This window comes from Lycium barbarum, chromosome 3, assembly GCF_019175385.1.
Source record: "Lycium barbarum isolate Lr01 chromosome 3, ASM1917538v2, whole genome shotgun sequence".
NCBI lineage: Eukaryota > Viridiplantae > Streptophyta > Magnoliopsida > Solanales > Solanaceae > Lycium > Lycium barbarum.
Genome location: NC_083339.1, coordinates 5,381,123 through 5,409,112, shown reverse-complemented (window position 1 = coordinate 5,409,112; position 27,990 = coordinate 5,381,123). Strand labels below are relative to the sequence as shown.

The following is a 27,990-nucleotide window of genomic DNA, read 5'->3' as shown; positions in this document are numbered from 1 at the left end:
TTTACAGAAAACCTTTCTGAAAAAATATTTTTGTTAGGCTTGGCCGCTTGGGAGTGAACGTTAAAACTAAAAACGTATACAAAGTTGTTCAAATTAGGGCTCCTCATTCTTTCAACTCTAGTGTACAAAATTTCCACCTTTTTGCTTTGCAAAGTTATTAAGGCATTAACAAGTGTTGGAACAAATATTGAGACATGCCTTCAATGGCTGCTAATAATTTTTCAAGAAACACTCATCACCATCAAACGAAAGGGGACTTTTTTGCCAGGTATTTTTTTTTTTAATTTTTAGTATACTCCATTTATTTAATTTACTTGTACACCTTGTTGGTTCAATCCAAGAAGCTAAATTATGTTCAAAGGTTTGATTTTTTTGGTCAGGTTTCTACTTTTTAGCATACCCCATTTGTTTATTTAGTTTATCTCTTGTTGGTTCAGTCCAAGAAGCTAAATGCTTCCATTTGTGGCTATTTAACTATGTATGTATTCAAAGGTTTGATTTTTTTGGCCAGGTTTCTAATTTTTAGCATACCCAATTTGTTTAATTTGCTTTTATCTCTTGTTGGTTCAGTCCAAGAAGCTAAATGCTTCTTTTTGCGGGTATATAACTATGTATATGCACATGTTTATGCTCAAAGATTTGATTTTTTTTGTCAGGTTTCTATTTTTTAGCATACCCATTTATTTAATTTAGTTTTATCCCTTGTTGGTTCAATCCAAGAAGCTAAATGCTTCCTTTGTGGGTTTTAAACTATGTGTATGCACGCATTTATGTTCAAAGATTTGATTCTTTGCCAGGTTTCTACTTTTTAGCATATCCATTTGCTTAATTTTGTTTTATCCCTTGTTGGTTCAGTCCCAACAACAACAACGACAACGCACCCAGTGAAATCCCACAAAAGTGGGGTTTGAGGAGGGTAGAGTGTACGCAGACCTTATCCCTACCTTGGGTAAGGAGGCTGTTTCCGGTAGATTCTCAGCATAAGAAACAAGCAATTCAAAGTAGGATGAAATAGAAATAACGAATACACCATGAAAACAAAGTAATACAACCGTCAAAGGACAAGAAACAACAAATAGTAACAGTAACAGAAATCGAAGGGCAAGAAACTACAAGAGTAATACTACAACCACTAGTATGGAAGGCTAAGTGGGACAATACTCAACTACCTACTACCCTTTTACTCTAATCTGTGTCCTCCAAAACCTCCTATCTATGGTCATGTTCTCGGTAAGCAGCTGGGACTGTGCCATGTCCTATCTAATCACCTCTCCCCAATACTTCTTCGGTCTACTTCTACCTCTTCTGAAACCGTCCATAGCCAACCTCTCACACCTCCTCACTGGGGCATTCGGGCATCTCCTCTTCACATGTCCAAACCACCTCAGTCTCGCTTCTCGCATCTTGTCCTCCACCGATGCCACCCCTACCATGTCCCGGATATCGTCATTTCTAATTCTATCTCTCCTAGTATGCTGACATATCCATCGCAACATCCTCATTTCCGCTACTTTCATCTTCTGAACGTGAGAGTTCTTGACTGGCCAACACTCCGCCCCATATAACATAGTCGGTCTAACCACCACTTTGTATAACTTGCCTTTAAGTTTCGGTGGCACCTTCTTGTCAGATAAGACACCTGATGTGATACGATGTGTGACATCACCGTCAATTTCCCCATTTCCTCCCAGAAACTAAAAAATGCTTCCTTTTTAGGGTATTTAACTATGTATATGCACAGTTATGTTCAAAGGTTTGATCTATTTTGCCAGGTTTCTACTTTTTAGCATACCCCGTTTGTTTATTTTAGTTTTATCCCTTGTTGTGGTTCAGTCCAAGAAGCTAAATGCTTCCATTTGTAGGTATATAACTATGTATATGCACGCCTTTATGTTCAAAGGTTTGATTATTTTGGGTCTGAAATTTTTGCAGGAAGCAAAAGATTGAGCAACAGAGAAAAAATTTACCAATTGCTGCAGGTATTGCTTTAGTTATTTAATTTGAACCCCTTAGTCTAATGCCTGCTCTTTTTTGTTGCCTTTTTTTTTTCACTCACCCTGTTCTGAGTATTCAATTGTGAGCTGTTTTTCAGTTTACTGACTGTTTTATAATAATTTTTTTGTTGGGAGTTGGCATTTTATTCAATTATTGTATGGCCTGTGGGAAATTTATTCTTTCTTGTAGTTACAGCCAATTTTATTTAGAGATTCTAGGTTACTGCGTAACTGCTCGAGATGACGGGGGTTGCATTATTTTTCATTTTAAGGCTATTCTGTTGTTCCGTTTTCAACTAATCTGGGTTTTGGTTTGCTGTATTCTGTAGATTTTAATCTTACGTGTTATTTGATTGACTCTAGTTGAAAGGAGACTCTTGGAGGAGGTGCGGAACAATGACACTCTGATAATTGTTGGAGAAACCGGAAGCGGAAAGACAACTCGTAAGTACTTTGCTACACGTCCTCTTAGATTGACTGACATGTATTTGAAGCAGAATCATTTGCATTGCAGTACTTTAAGTACTACTTCAATGATGGTGGTCATTTTATGATGTTGCATAGTGTCAGTTCTAAGGCTTTCCACGGCTTCAGTTGGAGTAGTAAACAGGATAACTCTTTTTTTTTTTTTTTAACGAATATTGCATCTTTCTTCTTTATCTGGTTGTTTGTGGGTTGGCTTATGTTTGGTTTATCAATCTTTACTGAGGTGTATAAAGGTGTCTATCTGCCTGTTTGTGCAAATCAATCACTATAGAGCTGGGGAAAATTTGAAGATCGATGGCATATATGATTTATTGATTCCCTGGTGAACATGTGACAGATGATGTACGTGTGGATTTAGTAATCACAACACTAAATAATTTCTCAGGTTTATCCTGTTGTGGCCTATATCTTTGCAGAAATACCTCAGTATCTTTTTAAAGGAGGATTTTGCCGTGATGGTGGTATCATTGGGATAACTCAACCTAGACGTGTGGCTGCTATCACTGTTGCTAAACGTGTTGCTGAGGAATGTGGAGTTCCGTTGGGTCAAAAGGTTGGATATGCTATTAGATTTGAAGATGTAACTTCTGGCCAAACAAAAATCAAATATATGACAGATGGTTTGCTTCTGAGGTAATAAGGCAAAAAAAGTTTGATGCATAACATGTATGAGTCTCACTTTTCTTAAAAAAAATGAGAGTAATATACCCATGACTATTAAGACCGTTTGGCCAAGCTTCTAAAAAGCACTTTTGGTGGCAGTTTTTGTTTGGCTGATTAATCTGAAAAGCACTTTTGAGCAGCAGTTAATTTAAAAAGTGTTTCTAAGTGCATTTTCCCAAAATGTGCTTTTCAAAAAAGTACTTTTGGGGAGAAGCTACTTTTTTCAGCTTCTCAAAAACAACTTTTGCTTCTACTCAAAAGCACTTTTCTTCCCGCAAGAGCTTGGCCAAACACCTCAACTTTGAACAAAAAAGCACTTTGGCCAAACCGGCTATATGGGCTCAATTTTTTGCATATGTGGAGGGATTGTTCATATTCGATGTGGAGTTTACTTCACATCACATGATAGAGCTATATATGATTGAGTCCGGAACTAAAATGACCCAAAAAAAGATGAAGTGAACCAAAATACCCCAAGAAAAAAATGTGTTACTAAAATACCTTTAACGCATTAATTTACTACGTTATTGGACTTAACTGTAACGGCTCAGTTAAGTCCAATAACACAGTAAATTACTGCGTCATTCTGCTCGTTTTTTTACAACTTCAGTAACACACTTTTTTTGTGCGTTCTTTGCAAAACCACCCCTTCTCTGACACTCTCCACCCCTTCTGTTCCCCACCCTTCTCTGACACTCTCCTTACACCCCCCCACCACCTTACCCCTTTCACTTAACCAATTTTCTGAAGTTTGTAGAGCCACTTCTTATATTATGCTTTGCTTTTTCTTTTTAATTTTTACATGTCGCTTAAGTATAAAAATCAAAATAAGCACTTACAAAATCTTTTCATAGAAGAAAAAGTAACAGCGTGCTTAAAACTTTCATTTAAACATTAGTTTTCATCTTTGTATGTTCTCCATAAACACAACGATGACATTGTAAGTAGAATTTACACATTAAAAAATTACATGAAAATGCAATCATAATTTTTCAAAATTGTTGGGAAAATAATAATTCGAATAGTAAAAATATTATTCCATATATTTAAAAATTTTGTGATAATATTTGATTAAGTCATTTATCTTGTGTACACCCTAAAAGATAAATTAAATGATATAAACTATTACAGTTTTAGATTTAGTCATGTATCTTTATACTCTTTAACATCAATAATTTCAATATATTACACAAAATTTAAAATATCCGTTTCAATTTATGTGAACCTTTTCGGAGTACAAAGGTCAAACTTTATAACTTTGACCTTAATTTTGTCATAGATTTTTCAAGTTTGTAAAAGTAAAATTTATATATATTTAGAAACTACATAAAAAGTATTATAAGTCATGATAATTTATAATTCAAATAATTTAGAAAAAACGTCAGGAAAACATGGTCAAAGAACCACCTCGAAGACTCCCCAAATAGTAATAGGTTCACATAAATTGAATCAGGGGGAATTTTAATGTTATATACAAAAAATTTAAATATATGGAATAATATTTTTACTTTTCGAAATACTTATTGATTTAGTGTAATATCTAGAACTGTATATAAACTAACATTAAAATATTATTATATTTTAAATTTTGTGTAATATATTGAAATTATTGATGTTCAAGTGTATAAAGATACATGACTAAATCTAAAACTGTAATAGTTTATGTCATTTAATTTTAAGTAGAATTTACACAGATAGTTTATAAACTATTACAGTTCCTTCAAATAATGTTAGTTTATAATACTAATATTAAAATATTATACTATAAGAAGTGGCTTTAGAAAATTGGTTAAAGTGAAAGTGGGAGAGAGGGGGTGGGGTAAGGGGAGTGTCAGAGAAGGGGTTGGGGAACAGAAGTGGGTAGTGTTGCAAATAACGCACAAAAAAAGTGCGTTTATTGAAGTTGTAAAAAAACATGGCAGAATGATGCAGTAATTTACTGCGTTATTGGACTTAATTGAGCCGTTACAGTTAAGTCCAAAAACGCAGTAAATTACTGTGTTAAAGTTACTTTGGTATCATTTTTTTTTGGGGTATTTTGGTTCACTTCGTCTTTTTTTGGGTCATTTTGGTTCTGGACTCATATATGATTATCTAAAGCTGTATCTGGAAAAATCAATTGACAAATGTCGGATGACATGTCGCTTTTACAGGGAAGCATTATTGGATCAATACCTCTCCAAGTATTCTGTTATTATTGTTGATGAGGCGCACGAGCGGACTATCCACACTGATGTATTGCTTGGCTTGTTAAAGAATGTACAGAAAGCAAGGTCAAAATCTATTAATGGACTGGTAAATACTGATCATAATAATTCTACTAACGGTCATGCCTTGGCGGAAAGGACTGACAATCAGAATGACGGGAAAAAGTACAACCCATTGAAATTGATCATCATGTCAGCCAGTCTGGATGCACGAGTTTTCTCCGAGTACTTTGGTGGTGCAAGAGCTGTTCATGTTCAGGGACGGCAGTTTCCTGTCGATATATTCTACACGCATAAGCCTGAGACAGATTGCATAGATGCAGCTTTGATTACTATATTTCAGGTGCTTACATTGATCTTGTTGCTCCGCAAATTAGAGTTTGAACAGATCGACAGTGTCATTAAATTTTCAAAAGGCATAGCTGCTTTGTGCCTTTGTTGTTGCTTTCTCATAGTATCTTTTATCAGCTCATAGCTTGATTCGTTACTACATTGGCCTTTTTCCATAGCTAAGTTTAATGTTCCCTTATGTTTGAGGGTAGGTTCAAAATAGTCCCTTAAGGAGCAAAACTGTCAAGTGCATACTTAAGGGAGTAAAACCATTTTTGTCATTTTCTCTAGCATTGGGGGGTTCAATTAGTCAAGTTTACAGTTTGTGATGTTGCTGAATGTCTTATTTTCTGTTCATTCATTTCCATTGTTTTGCTAGATACATCTAGAGGAGGGTCCAGGTGATGTACTTGTATTCCTTACTGGTCAAGAAGAGATTGAATCAGTTGAGAGGCTTATCCATGAACGCCTCCGACAATTACCTGAATGCAGTAGGAAGCTCTTAACTTTTCCCATATTCTCATCACTTCCCTCTGAGAAGCAAATGAAAGTTTTCATGCCTTCACCAGCTGGATATCGTAAGGTTGAATTGTTTCTTCAGATAGCTTATTTTTTGAATTTTGAGATGGATTCAATTTTTTTCTATATCTCGGGGTTGCATTTAGGTCTTGTGTGTAACAACATGACTTAAATGAACTTCTTTCATTGAATTGTTCAAACGATAATTTAATAAGTATTTGCTCCGAGTTGGCAAGCTATGTCCATTAAAACCAGATTTTAATTCTTTCATTTGGTGTTTAGGTGATACTGGCAACAAATATTGCTGAGACATCGGTGACTATACCTGGAATTAAGTATGTTGTTGATCCTGGACTGGTGAAAGCACGGACATATGATCCTAAGATGGGAGTTGATTCATTGATCATTGTCACAACATCTAAAGCTCAAGCTCTTCAAAGGAGGTACTTTTGGGGAGAAGCTACTTTTTTCAGCTTCTCAAAAACAGCTTCTGCTTTTACTCAAAAGCACTTTTTCTTCTCCTAAAAGTGCACTTTAGGGGTTTAGCACCTGAAAGTTATAGTTCAGGGGGGTAACGTAAACAAGACATAGTTAAGTATAATGATGAAAATTTTGTAGTTTAGGGAGGTTTTAGCACCTGAAAGTTATATTTCAGGGGGGTAACGTAAACATGGCATAGTTTAAGTATGAAACTAGTAAAAATGTGACAGTTTAGGGGGGTTTTGATCCATTATCTCTTTTTGAAAAACGTTTTTCAAAATAAGCTGATTCTAGAAGCTTTGCCAAACAGGCTATAAATCACCTCTTTTCCTCAACTAACTTTATTCAGAAGCATCTTTTGTCCAGCTTTTATAAAATATAGTAGTGGTTTGAACCATAATTCCGTTCTTACTTTTCATTGTTCAAGAATGCGCATATACCAATAAGTCCTCACATGCATGGCATGTTCATTCTCGTGCTTCATAGATTTTTTTATCTTGGATCTGTATCTACCACTTAGGTACAGATATCCTTCAAAGGGCCAACATAATATTGATGAGATCAACATAGGAAATAGAAGAACTGTAATTGTAACCGTATTTTTTTCCGAAGCAGAGAAATTGTGTTTCTTTTCCTGGCAATATATAGAAGCTTAAAATTTTAAAATTGCAGTAAGTAGTGTATTCTTTCCATCTGTCTAATCTTGGGTAGGCGGAGTTGTTTGGTACTTGTATTGGTGGGAGGTAGGAGGTACCTGGTGGAATAATCTAGGTGCCCACAAGCTGGCCTGGATACCAATGTTGTCAAAAAAAAGACAAAGTTAAACCTAAAAATTTCTGTGAGAAGTAGGATTTATATATACAGGAGTGAAATGGATAACAGACCTTTGCTCTAGTTTGGTTATATTGTCTGTTAAATATCAGATCAAGGGCTAATTTCTTGATTTTTTTTTTTATAGTGGACGTGCAGGACGTGACGGACCTGGGAAATGCTATCGTCTGTATCAAGAAAGTTTCTTTGAGAAACTTACAGATTCTACATTACCTGAGATTAAGAGATGTGATCTCTCGAATGTTGTATTGCAGCTCAAGGCTCTAGGCATTGATGATGTCATTAACTTTGACTTCATTGAAAAACCAGACAGGTAATTACCATTTACCCCAATGAGAGAGACAGGTTTTTCAGTGCATTTTGTAAGTATATTTGGCTATCAGCATTTATGATGCCTTTTCTTTGAACAGGACTGCGATAGTCAACTCACTATGGTCTCTCTACTTGTTGGGTGCTGTAACAGAAGAGAATAAACTTTCAGACGTTGGACATCAAATGGCCAGGCTACCCCTTGATCCAGTCTATTCTAAGGCTCTCATTGTTGCTAGCCAATTCGGCTGCTTGAAAGAAATGTTGATTTGTGTTGCTATGCTTTCGGTGGAATCTATTTTCTATGCACCCCGTGAAAAGTTGGAAGAGGTACCCCTTTGTGCTGCTAGTTGTGATTCATCCTGCCCATTTTCCTCTATCTGTGTTGAAATATTTCTTTAAAATTTCTATTTGATGAAAAAAAAAAAATTATGCCAATCATCTGTGCCCGAATATCTTGTGTGCTCAAGATATAGTAAAAGATAACATCATGTTGATATAGATTTTGTCAGTTAAAGGCTTTTAATGAGTATGTCTAGTTGATAAATAGGGTGTAGAGCTTAAAGCACGACCCCCTTTTTGAATTTGGTTGAGACATTTCCCTTTGAAGGTTTGATTCTGCTAATGTTGATTTTGGCCATGAATCTACAAAAATTACCTTCAATATTTTGAACACCACCATTGCAGTAAATAAAAAAATTCATGTCGTTTTAGCTGTTCTAGTTTAGTTTTTTCTCTTAATTTCTAAATCTGACTTTTCAAAGTTCAAGTAAATCTTGTTGTATGAAATGAGGAATGGACTGTAGAAGAATATTATATGCGGTTTTAGCAACTGTCGTCAAGTATTATCTTGTTCCCATGTTATTGACTTTTCTCTTTTCCTGTGTTATCTTTCAACTTAGCATTCACCTCGAGTTTGTTGATGTGTTACACTATTTCTGGCATGTAATATTAATAGAAACACTCTGAACAATTTACCTGTTTTCGCCAGTCACGAAATGCGTTGAAAAGCTTTGCAAGTCCAGAGGGGGATCATTTGACATTGCTTAATGTATTCCGTGCTGCTGATGAGTTCTTTCAGAAGAACAAGACAGTAAATAGTGTAGAAAAGGCTGAAAAGAATCTTCGAAAATGGTGCAAGGATAATTATATTAACAGCCGCTCTCTAAAACATGCTCGTGATATCCACAGGTGATGCATATGTACTTCAACTTCAAGGAAAAAATATTGAAAATCTATTCTGCTATATAATTTCTTCCACCTCCATATAGTTTTTTGATAAACGTTATTCCCTTTGTCTCAATTTATGTGGCACGGTTCGGATTTCGAGAGTCAAAACTTCTTAATTTTGACTGTAAATTCAAACATAGAAGCTTTAAGTTTTTTTAAATAAAATTTATATATTTGAAAACTACGTGAAAAGCACTATCACAACAGTTGACAACTTAAAGTATTTAAAAGGCATATGAAAAAACCGTGGTCAAGAAAAACTCGTCCACATAAATTAGGACGGAGGGAGTATATTCTTATGTCCATGCTTGTCATATTTCACTGTTATACGATGTATTTGCTTCTTCTTATCATTTGCCCGGGTCTTCCAAGCATGTGATATCTTAGGCTCCCTACTTATGTTTGCAGTCAAATTCTGAGGAATGTTGAACAAATGGGTCTTCGTGTCACTTCTTGTGAAGATGATACGCTTCTCTTCCGCAGATGCCTTGCTGCCTCGTTTTTCCTTAAAGCAGCTATGAAGCAACCTGATGGTGCATACAGGTAAAGATTTTGTGGTTGCATCGGTCGGTGTCTCTTTGGATTTCTGTTGAGAAAATGACAAAAATGATCCCTTATGTTTGAGGCCAGGTTCAAAATAGTCTCTAAAGTATATACTTAACAGTTTTGGTCCCTTAAGTCTCCCAAATATTAACACTTTCAATCTCCGTCAAATATTTATCAGACTGTCAACGAGAACTAGGAAAAAAAAGGAAATCAGTTGGGACTAACATTTAGAGATACAATCTTTATAGTTTATGTTACTTTTGATTCATTTTTCGAGTCTGGTGCAACTTTTTGAGGTATAATTTATGTTTTTTTTTTTATATCCTTTAATGTCTAGTGCAGTTTTTTATGTTGCATATTTTAGAATTTGACTGAGACTTTCTTGGTGTTTACAGTTAATGTTTTTCTTCCACTATTTTCGACAAATCTAACGAACATAAATTGTTAAGTACTATTTGACGGAGACTGTCTATCGGAAGCAACCTCTCTCCCCCACAAATGTAGGAGTAAAGTCTGCATACATCCTACCCTCCCCATATCCCACTTGTGGGATTACATTGGGTATGTTGTTGTACTATTTGACCGAGACTAAAAGGGTTAACATTTGATAAACTTAAAGTACGGAAACTGTTCAGTGCATACATAAGAGGCCATTTTTGTCATTTTCTCGATTTATGTTATATTCATCTTTTCTAACAAAAGCAACTCTGACATATTATCTATTCGTCCTCTTGGTATCTGACATTTATTTTATCTATTTACTGGCAGGGTCACATTAAGTGGTTTGATAGTTCAAATACACCCCTCTTCCGTCTTGTTCCGAGCCAAGCCAGAGTGTATAGTTTTTAATGAACTAGTCCATACTAATCATAGTTATGTCCGTAATGTTTCTAGAATCGATTACTTGTGGCTCATTGAGCTGGCTCCCCACTTGTATGCCGTGCAAGACTAAATGTGTTTACTACCATATTATTATTTATATTGGTAAGAGATCCCTTCATTGTCATATATTTTGGTTTTACCAATTTCTCAGTTCCAACAGCCTGATGAGATCCATGTGATTAGTTTTCATCATTTGTATGTTGTGAAAAGCCGCTTTGTAGTGAATGCTTTTTGCTTCTTGAGGCACGCTGTGTCCAGACGTGCCAAAAAACAGGAGTGAAACGATGAATACATATATTCCTCACTTGGCTAGTTCAGGAACTAAAAGGTCTCGCTTCTGTTTACTCAAACGCCTCTTTCTTATCGAAGACTTTGGTAGCTGGAACTTATCGACGATGACTCGTACAACTGCAACCTAGGTACTTAGGCCTAGGAGCTAATATCAGTCTACCGTTACAACAAACCTCTATTTTGAAGTGAAGCGATTTCTTTCATTCCCGAATTGATAATTGCCAAAGGGTGGAACCAAGTAATGGCACATCAGCTTACCGATTCCTTAATAAGCATATGGAACCAAGTAATGACACATTAGCTTACTGATTCTTTAATAAGCATTCGTTACTGGACTTTACGAGTAACAAGGAGGCACGATATATTTATCTTGAGAAGGATGGTGTTGAAGCTGGAGAAGTCTACAAGGAGTAATATTTAGCACTCTGAATTTCAGGTGGGAAGGTTTGAATTCTTCATCAGAAATTTATAATTCTTCGGAAAATGTAACTGCTTCGTAGAGAGCATTTTCCATCCTTGGTGGGTTGGAGTTTTGGATTAGTCGGGCAGTAGGTTTCAGATAGTTGATGACCATGAAAATGTGAATGGAAAAACTGTCTTGGATCGTAGTTAATCAACAAAATATACAAAAGCACCAATTTTAGCCACTTTCTTGACAGACGGAGGAGAACAATTATCAAAGTTGGAGTATTTTGTCTTTCAGTAGTTTTTACTAATGCAATAAACTTTTATTTACCTCCATTAAAACAAGTTAAAACATACCATTTTCATGATCTCAATCTCGAAGAGACTAAACAAGAAATAATAGAAAGTACTTAAGTAAAAATAATATATTTACCTATTCATCACATGTTGATCAAGTAGAACAACGCTTTACCTTTCTATCAATGGTATGTACCGACTTGTTAAGTAAATAACTCTACGAACGAATGGATCGGATCGACTTGGAAAATGGAAAGATTTGTACAAGTTATACGTTTCGTCATCACTTTGTGAAAAATTGTTAGGTATGAATATGTTAGAAACCTGCAACACAATCAATATCTCGAAAATATGAGATATGTGACCTGACATTGCGTATGTAGTAGAAGTACTTAGCGGATAAAATCAAGTTAGGTATATTTAGCAATGAGAGAAAATTGGTAATAGAAAGTAACGAACTAGAGACTTAGAGAGAGATTAGAAGCAAGCTTAATAAGGAGAAGGCAGAACACGTGTGATACACTACACTAGGTGTTACCTGGGGCCGCACATCAGGCAGTTCAGACCTTTCCTTTGTTGTATCAACTAATGGAGTCTTCCTTTCATTCTTCCCATTTCTAGTACCAATCTTTAACATTCTCAGTGCGTAAAAGTTAAATCCTTAACCAATAATATTATTTTTATAATTTTCAAGAATTGAGATTCATTAATTAATTAAATTTTTACCTCGGCATGATGTTCTTTATCAAATTTTTATTTTTATTTTAATATTTTCTTCTTCTACTACTATTAAGTTAAACACTGATGTAAATGAGACGGAGGGATGGATGTTTGTATTATTTTAACCTTAAAGGAACAATATTTTCAGTTACTAGACTTTTGCACAATTCAATTAAGATACTCCCGCTATCTCAATTTATGCGAGGTGCTTTCCGTTTTAGCATGTCTTAAAAATAATGATTCCTTTTTAAGTTTAAAAATATTTTACTTTTAAAAATTTCATGCTGAATCAAGTTGCATCACACAAATGGAACAAAGAGAGTAGTATAATTTAAGCCCATATATGTCAAACATAGAGTTTTATAACAATATTTTGAATAATTTCCTGATAGATTATTTCATTGGTCTAAGCAGGTGTGTTTTTTAACGTGAGGAAAAAGTTATTCAACTACATTTTAAATAGTGATGCGTAGGTGTTGAACAAGCTTTATCCTTCGATGTGAGATTTCCGGCGCGAATTCAAATTCAGTTGGGTCCTAATGCAGATATTGGACACCAGGCTGAAAAAAGAAAAAAAGAAAGAAAGATAGTGCAACACATTTTCTAATTGGAAGGTCAAAATTACACTATTGCATTTAGGAATATATTTTTCTCTTCCACACTCCTTTCCAAAACCAACGTTCCTATTGATTCATTCTACACTTCCTTGAAACCCAAAAAAAAAAAAAAAAAAAAAGAAGAAGAGATAATGCAACACATTTTGAATTTTTAGTTATTCTTTTAATTTGAGAATCTAATATGAATCAATTTTCAAGTATTTAGGTATTAAAAAAGAATTTTACTTAACTTTGACTTCAATTCGAAAAAGTTTACCTGAGGTCGTTGTAGGAATCCATAAACTTTAAATTTTGGATCCGCCTCTGGCCTACTCACATGTCATGCCATATACTGAGGAAAGCCTGCCATTAAAATTAGCTTAAGAGTAACTTTTTTTTAGACTTTATTTGAACAGAATGACTCAAGGATAAGCAAAATGCCAACTACCAACAACAGATAGGAGGTCCAAGCGATATTCTTCTACAAACACAGATATAGACATCTTCATCCATATATCCAATGAAAATTAAAAGCACATAAGATTATGTTTCAATCCTTACTTAAGTACCTTATCTTGACTTCACAGGTTATTTTTGGACAACTAAAAGCACAAGAAAACTACACATTCTGAAAGACAAATTGTGTTTTCAACAATTGTAGCTCCCTTTTTTTTTTTTTTTTTTTTTTTTTTTCGGAACTGGTTAAGTTGTATTCCTCAGCATTAAGGGTATGCTGGCCACCTCCAAAAAGTGACTAACCAGAAGAAAGGAAAAAGACTTACTGAAAACCTAGTAGACCTACAATCTGATCTGTTTCCTCTATACAAATTTGTTTACACCAAAAAAGTAAAGATACAATACAATTCCATTTAACTTTTTGAATAGAATTGGATCTATCTTCAAAACATCTCCAATTCTTTCTCTCCACACAGTCCACCATATGCAGGCTGGTATTATCCTCCACCACCTTTTCTGACTTTTGCCCCCTCCCCTTCTAATACAGCAACTGAACAGATCTGCGGTGTGCTTTGTTATGATCCATCTAGCATTAGATTGTCTAAGATTTCCCAAAGATGGGCAGTGAACTCACAATGAAGAAACAGATGTTTGTTAGTTTCCCCTGTTTTTTTGCAGAGAAAACATCAGGGCACTAACTGCATCCCTTTCTTTTGTAAAACTTCTTGAGTGAGACAGGCTCTCTTTACCACTAACCATGTGAAACATTTCACCTTGGTGGGTACCAAGGTTTTCCGGATGGAATTCCATTGTTATTGTGGCCTTCCAACTACACCTTGCATCTCTATCTTGTATGCACTGTTAACTGTGAAACAACCATCCTTGCTATGCTTCCATATAATCCTGTCAGGTTCTGTTGTGATACCGCTGGAGCCTCCTAGCTTTTCTAGTAATGATGCCACCCTCTCCACTTCCCAATTATTTTGCAATCTTCTAAAAGAAAGATCCCACCCCTGGGGTGTCCAACATTCACACACTCTTGCATCAGGATTATTACAAATAATGAACAGATCTGGGAATGATTCCAATAGAGGAGTTTGGTCAATCCATCCATCTTTCCAGAATTTAATCTTGTCCCCATTACCCACCTTAAATTTCAGACTTGCTTCCGTCAATGGCCATAGATCCCTGATAGTTCTCCATACTCCAATCCCGAAGGGTTCGTGACTGTTTCTGTACACCAAGGGCTAAGTTCACCAAATTTAGTCATGATCACTTCCTTCCATAGGGCATTTTCCTCCCCATTATATCTCCATATAGCCAATTGTAGCTTAAATTGCATGATATAAGAGATGTCAATTAAGAAAATAAATATTGTGATCGATAAACTGCAAGATGGAATATGAGAAAATCAAAGATAGAATTCAGAGATAATACTTCTTGGCTGAACAACGCATTTAAGGCAGCAAGGAAAAGAATTAACGACTTAATAGCTACAGTTTAATTGCACAAGTAAAATTTGTTTCAGAGGGATAATATACCAAATTTGAAAAATTTAGCATGAAATTTACCTCGGAGAGAGAAGAATAGCCACTGAACAAGAGTGTCCGTAGATTTCATTTTAAGGATGATTTTGTTCGTGAATAATCCACCTTATTGCAACTACCTCACCCAGAAGGCGAAGATTTCAATAGCAGTAATCTGTACATAGGAGCTCCACGGTCTATAACATGTTGCTCCCAATCTGATCGAATACCAAAGGGATTTTCCTTCAACCACCCATCTTGAGTCCTGGTGTTATCTTCCAAATCATGCACTACTGTGAGCTTGCCCTTTCCATATTTCATAAATTCTTCTTTCATTCTCACGGCAACTTGTTTTACATCAGATTGGAGAAATACCTGTGCTTAGAGAACAGCTCTGAATTAGAACTCTTAGCTCATGAAACAATTTTGTTCTGTCTCACGCAAAACATATTAGCGCAAGCCACATCTTGGGCATCTGATGAAGAATATGAATGTTTTCACCTTAGAACAAACCACTGAAGGACGAAACAAGAAAAAAAGGTGAACCCGGGAAGTCTTTATTGGTTGATTGCACCACCCTTCAAGATTTTCTTTATTCAAGTATAATGAATCTAGAAATGTATGAATTTAGGCACATTCTCTTGATATTCTAACAAGTTCTCACCTTCATGAGCTAACTTCTGAGGTTGAGTTAGACCTAAGGTCCAATTACTTAACATGGTACCTAAGCCGAACTCATCATTGTCTTCAGACATCTAGTCCTGAGCGTGCAGGCGGCGAGAGTGTTAAGAGCGTCCCACATTGATTGAGGGTGTGTTTGTTATAGAGGAAAACATTTTCCAGAAAATGCTTTCCAATTTTCCCATGTTTGGTTGGTCAAAAACTTTGGAAACATTTTCCCCAGGAAAACAAGTTTCTTAAAAATGAGGAAAGTAGGAAAAACGAGTTTCACAATTGTCATTCCACATTGATTGTCTCTTCCCCACCCTCCAACACATCTCACCCTACCCCCATCCCCACACTGTTACTGCCTACCCCAACCTCCCATAGTGTTTGTGTAGATTATATACAAATGTTTTTGAGATAATATTTTCTGCTTACATACCAAACACACGAAATAAGTAACAAACCACTTATTTTCCAGGAAAATATATTCCGTGGAACGCATTTTCCTTTGTTACTACTTGAATTATGTCAACTGTTTGTTGCTCATTTAATCAAACAGTTAATCACAATTCAATAAGAGACTAAATTGCATATCAGAGACGCATAGGACCACAGAGCTTCATTAATTATACCTTCCCATCAGAAGCCAGCAAGTCCGCTATTGCTTCAACTAATGATCTCTGCACCATCCTCCATCGGTGTTCTGTTCTATTGAAATCTGGATTTGGACACTGCACTTGCAAGGAAGGTTACTTTAGTGCTCAACAAATTTAATTTTCTCGTTTCCATTTTTGACGTATCACCAAAGGAGAAAAGAATAGTAAAATAACCCAGTTTTCATAATCGCATGGACTACGAGCTGCATCCCAGTTTATATGACAAAGCCTGAGTGGCACGAGGGAAAAGGACTTACCCAGTGCACGGAGTCCTCCCGACTAGTGAGGGGTTTGAGGGGATCAAAAACCAATTTGAATTTATTAAATCAAGTCATCCAAGAATTATTATTATCGTTGAAACATGACATCAAAATTCATTCTATTAAATTTTGAATTCGTAAAACCATTTGAACGTCAAATGGAATATGATAAGCCTTTAATATGTCAAGTATTTTGGGATATCCATTCCACCCACTAGCAAATTTTTTTACTTTTGATGTTCCAAATGATTAATAAATATTTTTAATCTTTTTTTGCACATGATTATTAGAACAAAGGGGTAGTAAAAATATCATTTTAGTGGTTTACTAGATTTGTCGTCTCTTGTTCTTATTTGTTTAACATGCAGAACCCTTATGGTGTTTACATGGCCAGCCTTGACCATGGCATTTTAATATGTATCTTAGACTCGATTCAAAAGAAGCAACAAACGCCACCTACCTGAATTGACACAAGAACCAGATCACCAGGGTAACTGGAAACAATGGAGCGAAATGTTGATGTGGCATTTGTTGCTATGAAGTATCTAAAAACAAAACATGAAAGAAGAAAACAAAAAATCAGAACAAAATAGAGGACTATCTTCTGCTATAATGAAAGTACTATGGTTAGTGCACACACTTTTAAGGCAGATACTTTGACATTTTTCAACAGCATATTTTAGGAGATTAGTGGACCTGAATTCATATTTCGTTATTATTTATTACATATTCTCCCTTTCTGTTTTCCACTAATATACCTGTTTGGCCTCTTACTTAGTCTGCCGCATTAGTTTATCACTGATATTTGTAGGTGGCATATGGGGATGGGAAAGGTACTGCTTATTCCTATCAGCTGAACTTTTTGAGTCCAGTATTGGCCAGAAGCTATTATTGAATGAGGAAGCCACAAGGAAGTTTCTCCCGGTTGATTATGCTTGAGAGGATTATATATAAGACTACAAGTACTCATGGAATTAATCATTAGGTTCATGCATGCACCTTATACATTTACAAGACGATCACAGTGGCTTTTCTTTTCCTCGTTTGTTCATTCGACCTCAAACTATAATGTGCGAAAATTTCTGGTAGACTTAAATCTTAAATCATAGTCTAGAAAGTGCTGCTCGATGATAATAGGGTAGAAGATGTTAAAGCTCAATGTTCAACAATGAGAAAGAGCGCAAAGTATAAAAGCAATGAAAGAGTACAAGATATAACAGGTTGCCAGGTTTTCCTAATCCTATGATGCTATGAAACCAACACCGTTGTATGATCCCCAAAAAATGTAACTTTAAATATAAGTAATTTTTTTCACTTTGAAAGAAAGCAGTCACTACATGCATTTGTATGAGAATATGTAGAAAAACTTTATTTTGTGCCTCACACAACTGACACTAGTTTTGTGAGGCTTCTTTTTGTCTCAGAGGTTGGTGGACCCAAATCTTACATTTTTGGGTCCTCTAACTCGTAAGATAAAAAGAAGTCTGAGACATCTATTGTTAGTTGTGCGAGGCACAAAATAAATTTTTTCGAATATGTAACACAGTTATATAAAGAATGTAGGAATAATGATAACATTACTATAAAATGAAGTGTGAATTCATTCTAAAGCAATTAGAATTTAAAAGAAATAAGGCATATTGGTCGCTAACTTAGAGTTTAGACACAACAGCTAGCTGAAAATAATGAAGAACGGCACTTCATTTAGAAACATAACAATTTCAAAAAATGTTTATGCAGCACCTTATGATAAGTAGCATGCATTTTAAACCTGAAATCAGCAAATATATCCCTCCAAATCACACCTGTCTCTTGTTTATATCCTTATAAGTCATGATAAGATGTTCTACTGTAATAACTCAAAGTTATTTGTGGTCTTTATAGTGCACATACTTATTGCCAATTAATTGAGGTGGTATGAAGCAAGGAGAAGCGCTTAACTGTTTTAAGTTGTCAATGAGGCTATATATATTTGGAACACATTGACAACTTAAAACAGTCCGTCATGTACTTACAACAGTTGCCTTATACTGGGAACAATTTGTAACACAAATTTCAGCCCCTTGAGAAAATTCTAACATGTGTATATCTTATAGAGAAATTACATTGGGAGGATAACACATACCTATTTGACATGCCAGATTGAGAAACGTGATCAAGACAACGGCTCACCAACTGGCAACAAGGCAAAGCAGAAATTATTAAGCTTAGAACAGAAAGCAGAAGAAACTCTCTGCATAAGACTAAACCTTTTCATTTAACTCCATCCCAAGAAGGTTCCAATCCCTCCTCATCTTTGCCATTCTGAACAGAAATAAGCCATTGCCTGTAATTTTATGATTTCTACTATGAGAACCAAGAACTCATTGTGTTAAATGCTGTACAACAATGCGGATTTTGATATGTTAGCACTAAAGCTAAGGAAATGGAAAAATAAAACTAAAAGTTTATCTTATTAACATAAGATGGCACGAAATGAAATGAAAGTTCTACGAAATGGTTGTAAGACCAGCAATGTTATACCAGAGAAAATTGGGCTTCTAAGGCCCAATATATTTGCAAGATGAGTGTTGTAGAAATGCAAATTTAAGATGAGCACGGTCATACAAGATCTGAAATGATTACATCTGACATAAAGTGCAAGTATAGAGGATTAATATGAAAAAAGATCGTTTGAGATAGTTCGGTCCTGTCATACGTAGATCTCCAAATTCACCAACTCGTAGTTGTGAAACTACGATGACTGAAGGTGTTAAAAAGGAACAAACTAGACCTAAAAATCATACAGAAAAAGGTTGTCTCAAAAGACCTACAATTTCTTGAAATCACAAGATTACAAAAAATAAAATAAAGAAAAAAGATACATACAGGCAAAATAACCAACTAGTTAGGATTAACGCTTAGCCATATTATTAAGCTTACATTATTTGCAATGTTTGTTAAAGAGTCTTTTTTAGAATGTTTAAAGATTTGTATGTCAATGGAAAATATCAAACTTCTACGAATAGAGCACCCTAAATTATTGAGTAGTGGAAAGAAACAGGTACAAATGGAGTGAAATGAGCATTGAGGATTTATATAGCCAACCCCCAAAATAGCTTGAGATTGAAGTATAGTTGTTCTTATTGTCGAAAGTCTAGCACAAACATTGCTGGGGATAACTAAGTCTAAAGCTGATTTGCAGATATATAAAACAGAGAAACTAGGGGCTCTAAACTTCCTTCAAGAGTAAGAACTCTTTAACGGTATTATTAAAGGGATACAACCAGTGTATGGGGGAACAAGTGGATTCATTGCTCACAAAATATGATTAGAGCCCCTCCACACAAACTCCCTCAGGAAAATTTTCACGTGTCATTGTAAATATGGAGTTGTTACTTGCATAATCAAATGACTACACACATTCAAACCCAACTAATATGGTAGATTTATAGAAAAATTGAATCAAGGAAAAGAGAGATTTACCACTTCCTACGTCAACAACAAGAGGTTGGGTCGTATTAGCATATATAGCATTCCAATTCAACTCAAATGGGTATGCCTGCACAAACGCCAAGCACTCAATTATTTCTCAGGCTAATACACATCTATTGGAAAGCATACCCATGTGGACGATTAATAGCACTTCAATTGAGTAATAAAGTATTTAGAAGCCAGGAAATGTTAAAAAAAAAAAAAAAAAAAAAACATGCAAGGAAAGGAGTCGAGGTGGGCGACAAGTAGGCCTACTTCCTTCATGTGGAATTAAAGCTCTGACGCCTTGCATTAATACTCTACTCTAGTAAATATTTCTACACATGTATGGTACTGCAGCCCCAGTTCCACTTCTCAAAAGAATAGTCGGAATTTTTCAGTACATAACATGTGGCGAGTAATGAGAGGGGCTTTTGATGAGCTTGCTTATTCTTGTTTCATTTCCTATTGAATGAAATCTTTGTCCTTATCCGTGTATCTACCTCCTTTTCTCTATCAATGCCATTCCGTGGAGGGCGGAGCTAGAATACAGGTTACGTGTTCGGCTTAAACTAGCAGCTTTGTTCCGAACCCTCTATTTGCCTTAAAAAAAATTCATTGAACATGTATAAATTATTAATTTAGAACTCATTAACTTAAAAGGATTAGAATCCCAGACCAATAAACTTCAAATCCTAGCTCCGCCTCTGATTTATCCAAGACAAGCAGGATGGTTGTTAACAGATGTGTTTCAGGTTTTTAAAGTTTCTTTAACACAGCATGTTGATTTAGAAAAGGCATACTCTATCTAGTGCCAAGAGCCCATGAAGCTTTCTCCCTTTCAGAAACTCCCAGACAATGGAAGCGTTTTCAATCGTATCAGCTGTTACATAGCTTGATTTCCCAACAAATGTCTCACATGCCTGTTTGCCAACCACAATAAGATCACAGTTTTTTTGACTAAGATTATGAAGCATTGCAGCCAATTTGGATGCTCCAGCAGATTCTTGATTTGATGAGCTGAACTTTACAGCTCCAATCCATAAAATTTTCTGAAAAACAACGAAAGCATACTTCCCTGAGCATATTTTTATTTCCACACAACGGATTGTACAAACATAAAATCATCATCTCAGTGAGCAAGAGAAATTTTGCAATAAATGCACGTGGAGAAGTACTAAGCAGGCAAATTTCAAATAAAAGGATTTAGTCTTTCCTATGTTACTGGCACAAGTATTTGTAGGAAAAGAAGATTAATACCTTCTACCGATATCTAAGCTACAAATTATCTTTTAACTTCAGCATCTGGAGCAAGAATATGAAAGGACAAAAATCCTAGAATAGCAATAGGACATCTAAACTGTTCTGTTAACATGGTAACTCCAGCACCACCCACAAAGATATTTGTAGGAAAAGAAGGCTTGATAAGGCGAAAAAAGGGAAAGAATAGCGCAATAAATAAACCCTAAAGAAAAGGAAAATATAGCATATTATACTTGCGGCACAAAAGTACTACTGCCGAAGCGGTTACTTAATTAGTTTTGACATCATTTTCATAGATGCAAATCAAAGGTCAAACCTACAATTGCAATCATGCACAAGAGATATCCTATGAACTCCCATGGAACTAGTCAACGAACACCAAATGGTGACCTCAAAATTGAGCAAGTAATTTTACTTCTAGGCATTCAGCAGAAGGAACTTCAGAGATTACCTTGCATCTTGAAAGCATGGGAAGCATTTCCTCCAATGTGGTGGGTCCAACATCAACAGGTTTCCATCCTAAGGAAGCACATTTGAAAGCCATAAATATCTCAAAAACTATCATCCAATGGTAAATACTAGAAAGACATGTTCTCAAACTTTCAGAAACGAAAGTAGGAGCTTACAGGAATGAAGTTTCCTAAATAAAGACCAATTCTGTCAGAGAGGGATCATAATTTATCATTCACCAATGGTAAACGATGCAATATTTTAATTGCAATGATGAGCGATAGCTATGTTGGGTAGAAAACCACCACCTAACAGAACTGAGAAGCGTTTTTTTTTTCCGATAAGCTTATTTTCAGGTGATTCATTAAAAAAAAAAACTGAAATTCGCTACGAACTTCGTCATTAATTCGTCGCTAAATTGCTTGTAGCTACATAATTTGTTGATAATCCGTTATAATTTGTTGATAATACGTTGTTAAATAGGATTAGTGAAGGATTTTTCTATTAGCTACAAAATTTGTCCGTCCTAATTCCAGTTCTTTTTTAGTATTGATTGCTAGTCTCATTTCCGAGAAGATGATAAAAAGAGAGCACGGAAAATGGCATGGTTCAAAATGCTTCAGAATGTTCAGTTGCTAGATCCAAAATCAGAGACTTTCACATTTGGTGGCTAACCCTGGCTATATGACGGAGCAAATAGAACTTAAGACGGTCTAATAGCCAACAAATGAAGTTCGTTTATATATTTTCACTTTTTAAAATTGTTTAGCAATCTCTTGTCCATTTGGTCCTTAATCTAGCATATGAAACAGTGCAGACCTTGGGGCTAGGTTGAAGATAAGAGATTCAACTTTACCATCCATGATATGATTAGCAGGAAAAATCTTCATCTCTAGTGGATAATAATCATGTAGGCACCAAAAGTCTTTTGGTAATATGATTTGCACTCCTCTCGCCTTTGCAGCCTCAACTAGCATATTGGCTGCCTCTAATGATTCTCGTTCCACGAATTTCATAGGAACAGGTAATCCAAAAGCATGCATTATTTGAAATGCAGCATCTCCAACAAACACTAAACCGTCACATTTAGATGCCAAAAATTGCAAGGCTGATGCTTTCCCAGCGAGATTAGCTCCACCAATCTGCATTGCATCTCAAATTATCACTTGCAATAATATGTGACAAAAAGACCTTTTCTCATTTGAAGCAAGAACCTGAAAAATCTTAAGAAAAAGAATCTTGGATGCATACTATTGCGTAATAGGGCCTCTTGTTCATCTCGATTATCTTCTTCAGTTGAGACATTCCATCATCAAAGTGAAATCCCGCAATGGAGGCATAGCAGAAGCTGGTAATACCAACATTTGATGCAAGAATCTTATGTGATTGGAAAAATGCATCATTAACAAAGATATCCACCCCAGATGATAGGCGTCGTGCAAACTCTGAACAATTGGCTTGCTCCTGCTTAAACCGAGAAAGGTTCTCAAGCAGAAGGATGTCTAATTTATGTCTGTCTTCCATCTGAGACTGCTCAAATCCAGAACCAAGCTCCACTGGTATGACTTTTAGTTCAAGTTCCGAAGACAGAAATTCTGAAGAACACATTATCCAGATCAATTGAACTCGATTTAAAACATGTTTTGTGAACATAAAATGAACAGTTCATTGCGAATAAGTGTATCAGCACAGGTCCCTTCATTATTGCCTAGAATACTGGGAGAGAAAATGACAAAAAGGTCCCTTATGTTTGAGAATAGGTCCAAAATAGTCCTTTAAGTATTCCCTGAACAATTTTGGTCCTTTTTTAAGCTTGTCAAAAGTTAACACTTCTAGTGTCTGTCAAACATTTACCGAACTCTGTTAGATTAGACGGGAACTATGATAGAATAAATAAATTAGCATGAACTCACATTTAGAGGTACAATTTTTGTTATTTTTTATTTATTTCTAGAGTCTGGTGCAGCTTTTTGACAATCTTAAAGGACCAAAACTGTTCAGTGCATACTTAAGGGACTATTTTGAACCAACCCTCAAGCATAAGGGACCATTTTTGTCATTTTCTCTACTCTGGGAAGCTAAGTCTAAGTTCTCAGATGGGGAGAAGCAGCATGAACAATAAGGGAAAAGTAAGAACTTTGCAAACCTGCAACACGTTCCAATTTGAGAAGCTGTGAATCAGCTCTCCGACTCCAGCTACTTGTTAGAATTAATTTTGCCCCAGCTTTGTGTAGATACTTGATGGTTGAAATTACACGAGCTGCTGGAGACTGTTGTTGCTTCTTCTCCCTTAGCAAGATGGTCAAATCCAATCTGACCAAGACAACTTTTCCAATTAGCTCCTCCAGTGGAAAGTTTCTAAGGGTTCGCACGTGAGGTAAAATAACTGGATCTCTCCCATCACCAGCTTCAGCCTAAAAGTGGATTCTTGTCTCGGTAAGAAGAAAAGACAGCAGACTGAATGGCACAGGAAAAAACAATAAATATTGTCACGTTATCTTTTATGTGTTTCTTATACTCTATACATTCCTAATCAGTTTTTCAAACAACCTGGTACAATTTAAGCTATCAGATCAAATCCTACTCAATTTCAAGTCTAACTGACTTTCAGAAAGAGCATCATATACAGATTTACTTCCTAAGTTTCAATTGCTCAAAATCAATTTTGAAGTTTCAAAGATTCATCTTCCTTAGATATGCTAGATGCGTCACGTTCTGAAGCTGGTAAAACTGGTAAGGAAAGATTAAGCTTTTTCAGTTAATGATCACATAAGCAATCAAAGCAAACATGCATGTAACACTTCACCTACCCATTAAACAACACACAATAAGGTATTCTCTTTCGTCAGAGGTGTCTTTTTCAATTTTTTGGCGGTCAAAATCTCTAATAAGCTTCCCTTTAAAAAGCCTTTACCAGGTTCCAATGACAAACTAAGAAGACTGGTTTTTCAGTCCAATGTTCAGTAACACATTTTCCTCTCTAGGATGCAGAAGTATTTGACCAGAAATGACAGGCCAGTTAAAAACACGTTGAATTCCAGTCCAGCAAACAAATAGTTTTATGCACATACGACAACTAAAATAATATCAAGACAAACTAACTGCTTGATCTCCATGCTCATTCAAAAGTTTATCGTGTAAAGTGGTAGATAGGAGCACTTTGATACATCAATACTTTCCTAGTTTTTTTGCTGAATTAACTTCAATCACTGTAGAAAATTACAGCATATGACATACAAAAATGACTTTTTTAATCACCGAGAAATTCATTGTTTTTTAGCTTCGAAGCCGGTGCGTAATAGGCCCACCTCTCTACCCTTCTCCACTTCAGTACCCGACTTGGTTCGACAGCTAGGTATCAAACTCGTGACGTGCAGTGCAGTACCTTGGCCGTTGAACCACAACCTTGCGACTGCTGAATCGAAGTGACATAATAATACTACCGGATAAACAACCATAACTATCCCAGTACTATAGTAAAACCAAATTATCCAAAGACTTTAACTCTTTTTAACATACGTAAAATAATAGATGTAAGCATCTAAAATGCAACCTAAAGTCAGGGGACAGATTCACTTACTGACAATTTCTCCTTAACAAAATGGAAGACCTTCCAATGAGGATTTGAGTGATAATTTAAGCAAACAAATTTTTTATATATGTTATTCCACAATGATTGGTTAGGAGATACTAAGGCACTTACTAATGATTAAACCACAACTGCACAATTTACAATAGGCTTGATTCTAATTTCAGATTCTTTAACAATAGCAAATACGTATTGCATCACTAAATACGAAGATCTGCCTATACCTCATTCATGAAAGTCAATACTTTCATTGGTTTATATCAAGAGGAGAAATGTCATCTCATTCAATTGAATATGATGCATAGAAGTATAGAAATAAAATAATCAAAGCTGAAGCACAAAAATAGGGAAGAGAGATAAAACTAAGAGGCTAATTCAGATTTATGGGTAGCGAGAAAATAAGTGCATTATATGTATGTTCATTGTATAAGGTACATTCTTTGACTCTTGGGGCTTCAGAAACAACAGTTAGCAGCAGATTCCATGTTAGCATAAAACATCATTTAGTAGGTAATGGACCAATTGGGGTATGTATCTATTAACTTAGATACGAATTGAAGTCGAGTACTCAAATTCTATGTTGCTCGGACCCTTCAAAAATACTGATACAACAGTGGTGCACTGCATCCTCCAAAAATGCATAGCAATTGGAGGATCAGACACACACCATGACATATTTTTGAAGAGTCTGAGCAACATAGCTGAAATTACCTCGTCTTGAAATGAATGCAAATCAGCATGATCATCCAGCTCCAAATTCAAAGCTGAAAAAAAAAAAAAAAAACACAAATTGACAACAACATTTATAACAGGATAACAAGATTTTAGACTTTCTTTTTTTGTTCTCATCACTTGGGGACAGCAAGTTTAGTACTAACCTTTCAGTAAAAATTGAATCTTTTTACATTTTTGTACTGCAGAAGACTTCCCATAAGACAAAACTGGTCTAATTTGTGGCAAATCTTGAAACTTTGAAAAACCAATGTGACAATCTAATTTTCTTGGTAAAGAGTATCCTAAGAAGAAATTTAGAACCTGACTCATCCTTTCTTGTTTACTTTGAATCAATTTGGAACTACAGGCTGCACAAAAAAAAAAAAAAAAAAAAAAAAGATAGAAAGAATAAATAAACAAACAAACAAATTAATGGTACCAACACAACTAAAAATTGATGCAAAAATGTGTAAACTTTACTAAGTTTCTTTGGTTACCCGACATAGCTGAAAAGAGTGACAGTTGAATGAAGATAAACTGTCTAGAGGAATTTAAAAAAAAAAAAAAAAAAAAAAAAAAAAAAATTAAAGGAAAAATGGGTCGATTGCACTGACGTCCCTCTCTAGTTTAAGACAGTACACATACATCCTACAAGAATTATGAACTACACTCTCCTCCCTCAAAATAACCTTTGATATATAAAGATTCACACCTTTTCTTTTTCTAGAATTTTACATCTATATGAGATAACAGTATTAAATGTGATCTTGTATGTTAATATTAATTTTAAAATATATTTTATTCCTAATTTAATTCAAAGTTCATTGATCTAATTATGTGTTTAAAGTTTAGTGTAATTTTATTCAAATTTCATTTGACAAATCATATGTAGTGAAAGAGAAATAAAGAAGAGCTTGAAAAAGACGATAAACAATTAAATTCATGTGTATGATGTTGTTTATTATTTGATGACCAAACTAATATATTAATCTTTTTCCTCTAGCCTAAAGAGAAAGACAATCGAGATTTGTGTATCATTTCTTGTCTTTTTTAACATACTAATTAAAATGATTCAGCAAGCCTAGTTTGAAACTTTGGTGAAATAAAGCTAGTAAAAAATATTAAGCTCATTTAGAATTTTAGATTGTACAAACTCTAAAAATGCGGCCAAATCTTATTGTCATAAAGCATAAATCACAAACGGATAAATCTATATATAATTCATTTTAGCATTTCTGAATGTAATGAATTAAAAATATATCGCGTAAATTAAATTATAATATCCGATTAATACCTTTAATTAACACCTAAGTTAATATCTCTGAAGAATTGCACTTCAAGTGAGAAAATCCCCCAAGACATATGCAGAGGGACTGAATTTCTTTTTCTTACTTCTAAATCACAAATTCAACATGACTTATTAGATTAAAAAATGAGAAAGAAAAATGGCTGGCATAAATAAATAAATAAATAAATAAATAGTGAAAATACAGGGTCTACTACTACAATAAAATATCCTTAAACTAAATATTACATTGGGTAAGTATTGGATCCACGCTACTAAATCTTCGAAGTACAACTATCAAAGCCAAAAACAACATCCATTAAGCTTACTTCACTTGATCTTAGCCGTCCAAATTTCTTCATCTTCACCCGCCACCGTCCGATCTAATTCTCCGACCAAGATGGGTGCTGATTTCCTCATTGGCTTCATCTGTGTTCTAATTTTATCTCATCCTACTTATTCCACAATTAATGAGGTAATCCCTTAGTTTATTTTCCTTGTTTTTTCCTACATCAATTTAAAGACTCATTTTCTGTTAGAAAATATTTTCCAATTTTTTGAAAAATTAAGTTTTTTGAAAATAAGGAAAATGACTTTTATCAGTGATGTATGCAGGATTTTTTGTAAGTAGTGTCGAAATTTAAAGAAGTGAACAAATGAATAAATCACTATGATGATATCATATTTCAGGAAAAAAATTCAAGTACACTACTACAAGTCTTCTCAATGAATTATCATTTTTTAAAATGTACGATAGACGATAATGGATTCACTAATTAGAAAAATTAATAAATATTTTTCCCCCTATATTAGACACCAAACAACAGTTAAAAAGGCTAGTTTTTTTTTTTTTTTTTTGAAATTTCAACTAGAAAGAAGAAGAATG

At 35.0% G+C, this 27,990-nt stretch overlaps 2 protein-coding genes across 9 annotated transcripts; one reads left to right on the top strand and one right to left on the bottom strand.

Moving 5' to 3' along the window:
* The first annotated feature begins 14 nt into the window (after positions 1–14).
* LOC132630016 (pre-mRNA-splicing factor ATP-dependent RNA helicase DEAH10-like) lies at positions 15–10,603 on the top strand. Its single transcript, XM_060345508.1, has 12 exons — positions 15–268; positions 1,933–1,979; positions 2,358–2,438; positions 2,897–3,113; positions 5,297–5,693; positions 6,060–6,263; positions 6,482–6,642; positions 7,638–7,823; positions 7,921–8,149; positions 8,811–9,010; positions 9,458–9,592; positions 10,364–10,603. The coding sequence occupies exons 1-12, from the start codon at positions 195–197 to the stop codon at positions 10,545–10,547; spliced, it is 2,115 nt and encodes a 704-aa protein (XP_060201491.1). The 5' UTR covers positions 15–194; the 3' UTR covers positions 10,548–10,603.
* Positions 10,604–12,937: 2,334 nt separating this feature from the next.
* LOC132630015 (uncharacterized) lies at positions 12,938–27,532 on the bottom strand. 8 transcript variants are annotated; one of them, XR_009578459.1, is made up of 15 exons: positions 26,317–26,401; positions 25,984–26,187; positions 25,817–25,869; positions 23,663–23,930; positions 22,768–23,111; positions 22,373–22,658; positions 21,518–21,585; positions 20,607–20,855; positions 19,816–19,891; positions 18,600–18,676; positions 18,476–18,525; positions 16,811–16,895; positions 16,067–16,165; positions 14,814–15,143; positions 12,938–13,149 (listed from the first exon to the last, which is right to left on the bottom strand). XR_009578459.1 is itself a non-coding variant. In XM_060345504.1 (14 exons), the coding sequence occupies exons 2-14, from the start codon at positions 26,147–26,149 to the stop codon at positions 14,910–14,912; spliced, it is 2,055 nt and encodes a 684-aa protein (XP_060201487.1). In that variant the 5' UTR covers positions 26,150–26,187; positions 27,434–27,532; the 3' UTR covers positions 13,427–14,909. The 8 variants fall into 8 exon arrangements, 5 of the variants coding, with proteins under 5 accessions (XP_060201487.1, XP_060201486.1, XP_060201488.1 ...); XR_009578458.1 differs by lacking the exon at positions 12,938–13,149 and adding an exon at positions 13,427–14,630; XR_009578457.1 differs by lacking the exon at positions 12,938–13,149 and adding an exon at positions 13,427–14,572.
* Positions 27,533–27,990: the final 458 nt, after the last annotated feature.

Coding starts and splice junctions, on each gene's coding strand:
- LOC132630016 (XM_060345508.1), top strand. CDS start 195: ATGCCTTCAATGGCTGCTAATAATTTTTCAAGAAACACTCATCACCAT. Junction 5,694..6,059: donor CTTTGATTACTATATTTCAG/GTGCTTACATTG, acceptor TTGTTTTGCTAG/ATACATCTAGAGGAGGGTCC. Junction 6,643..7,637: donor GCTCAAGCTCTTCAAAGGAG/GTACTTTTGGGG, acceptor TTTTTTTTATAG/TGGACGTGCAGGACGTGACG.
- LOC132630015 (XM_060345503.1), bottom strand. Junction 23,931..25,816: donor TGCATTCATTTCAAGACGAG/GTAATTTCAGCT, acceptor ATCCACTTTTAG/GCTGAAGCTGGTGATGGGAG. Junction 20,856..21,517: donor CCATGCTTTCAAGATGCAAG/GTAATCTCTGAA, acceptor GTTGTTTTTCAG/AAAATTTTATGGATTGGAGC.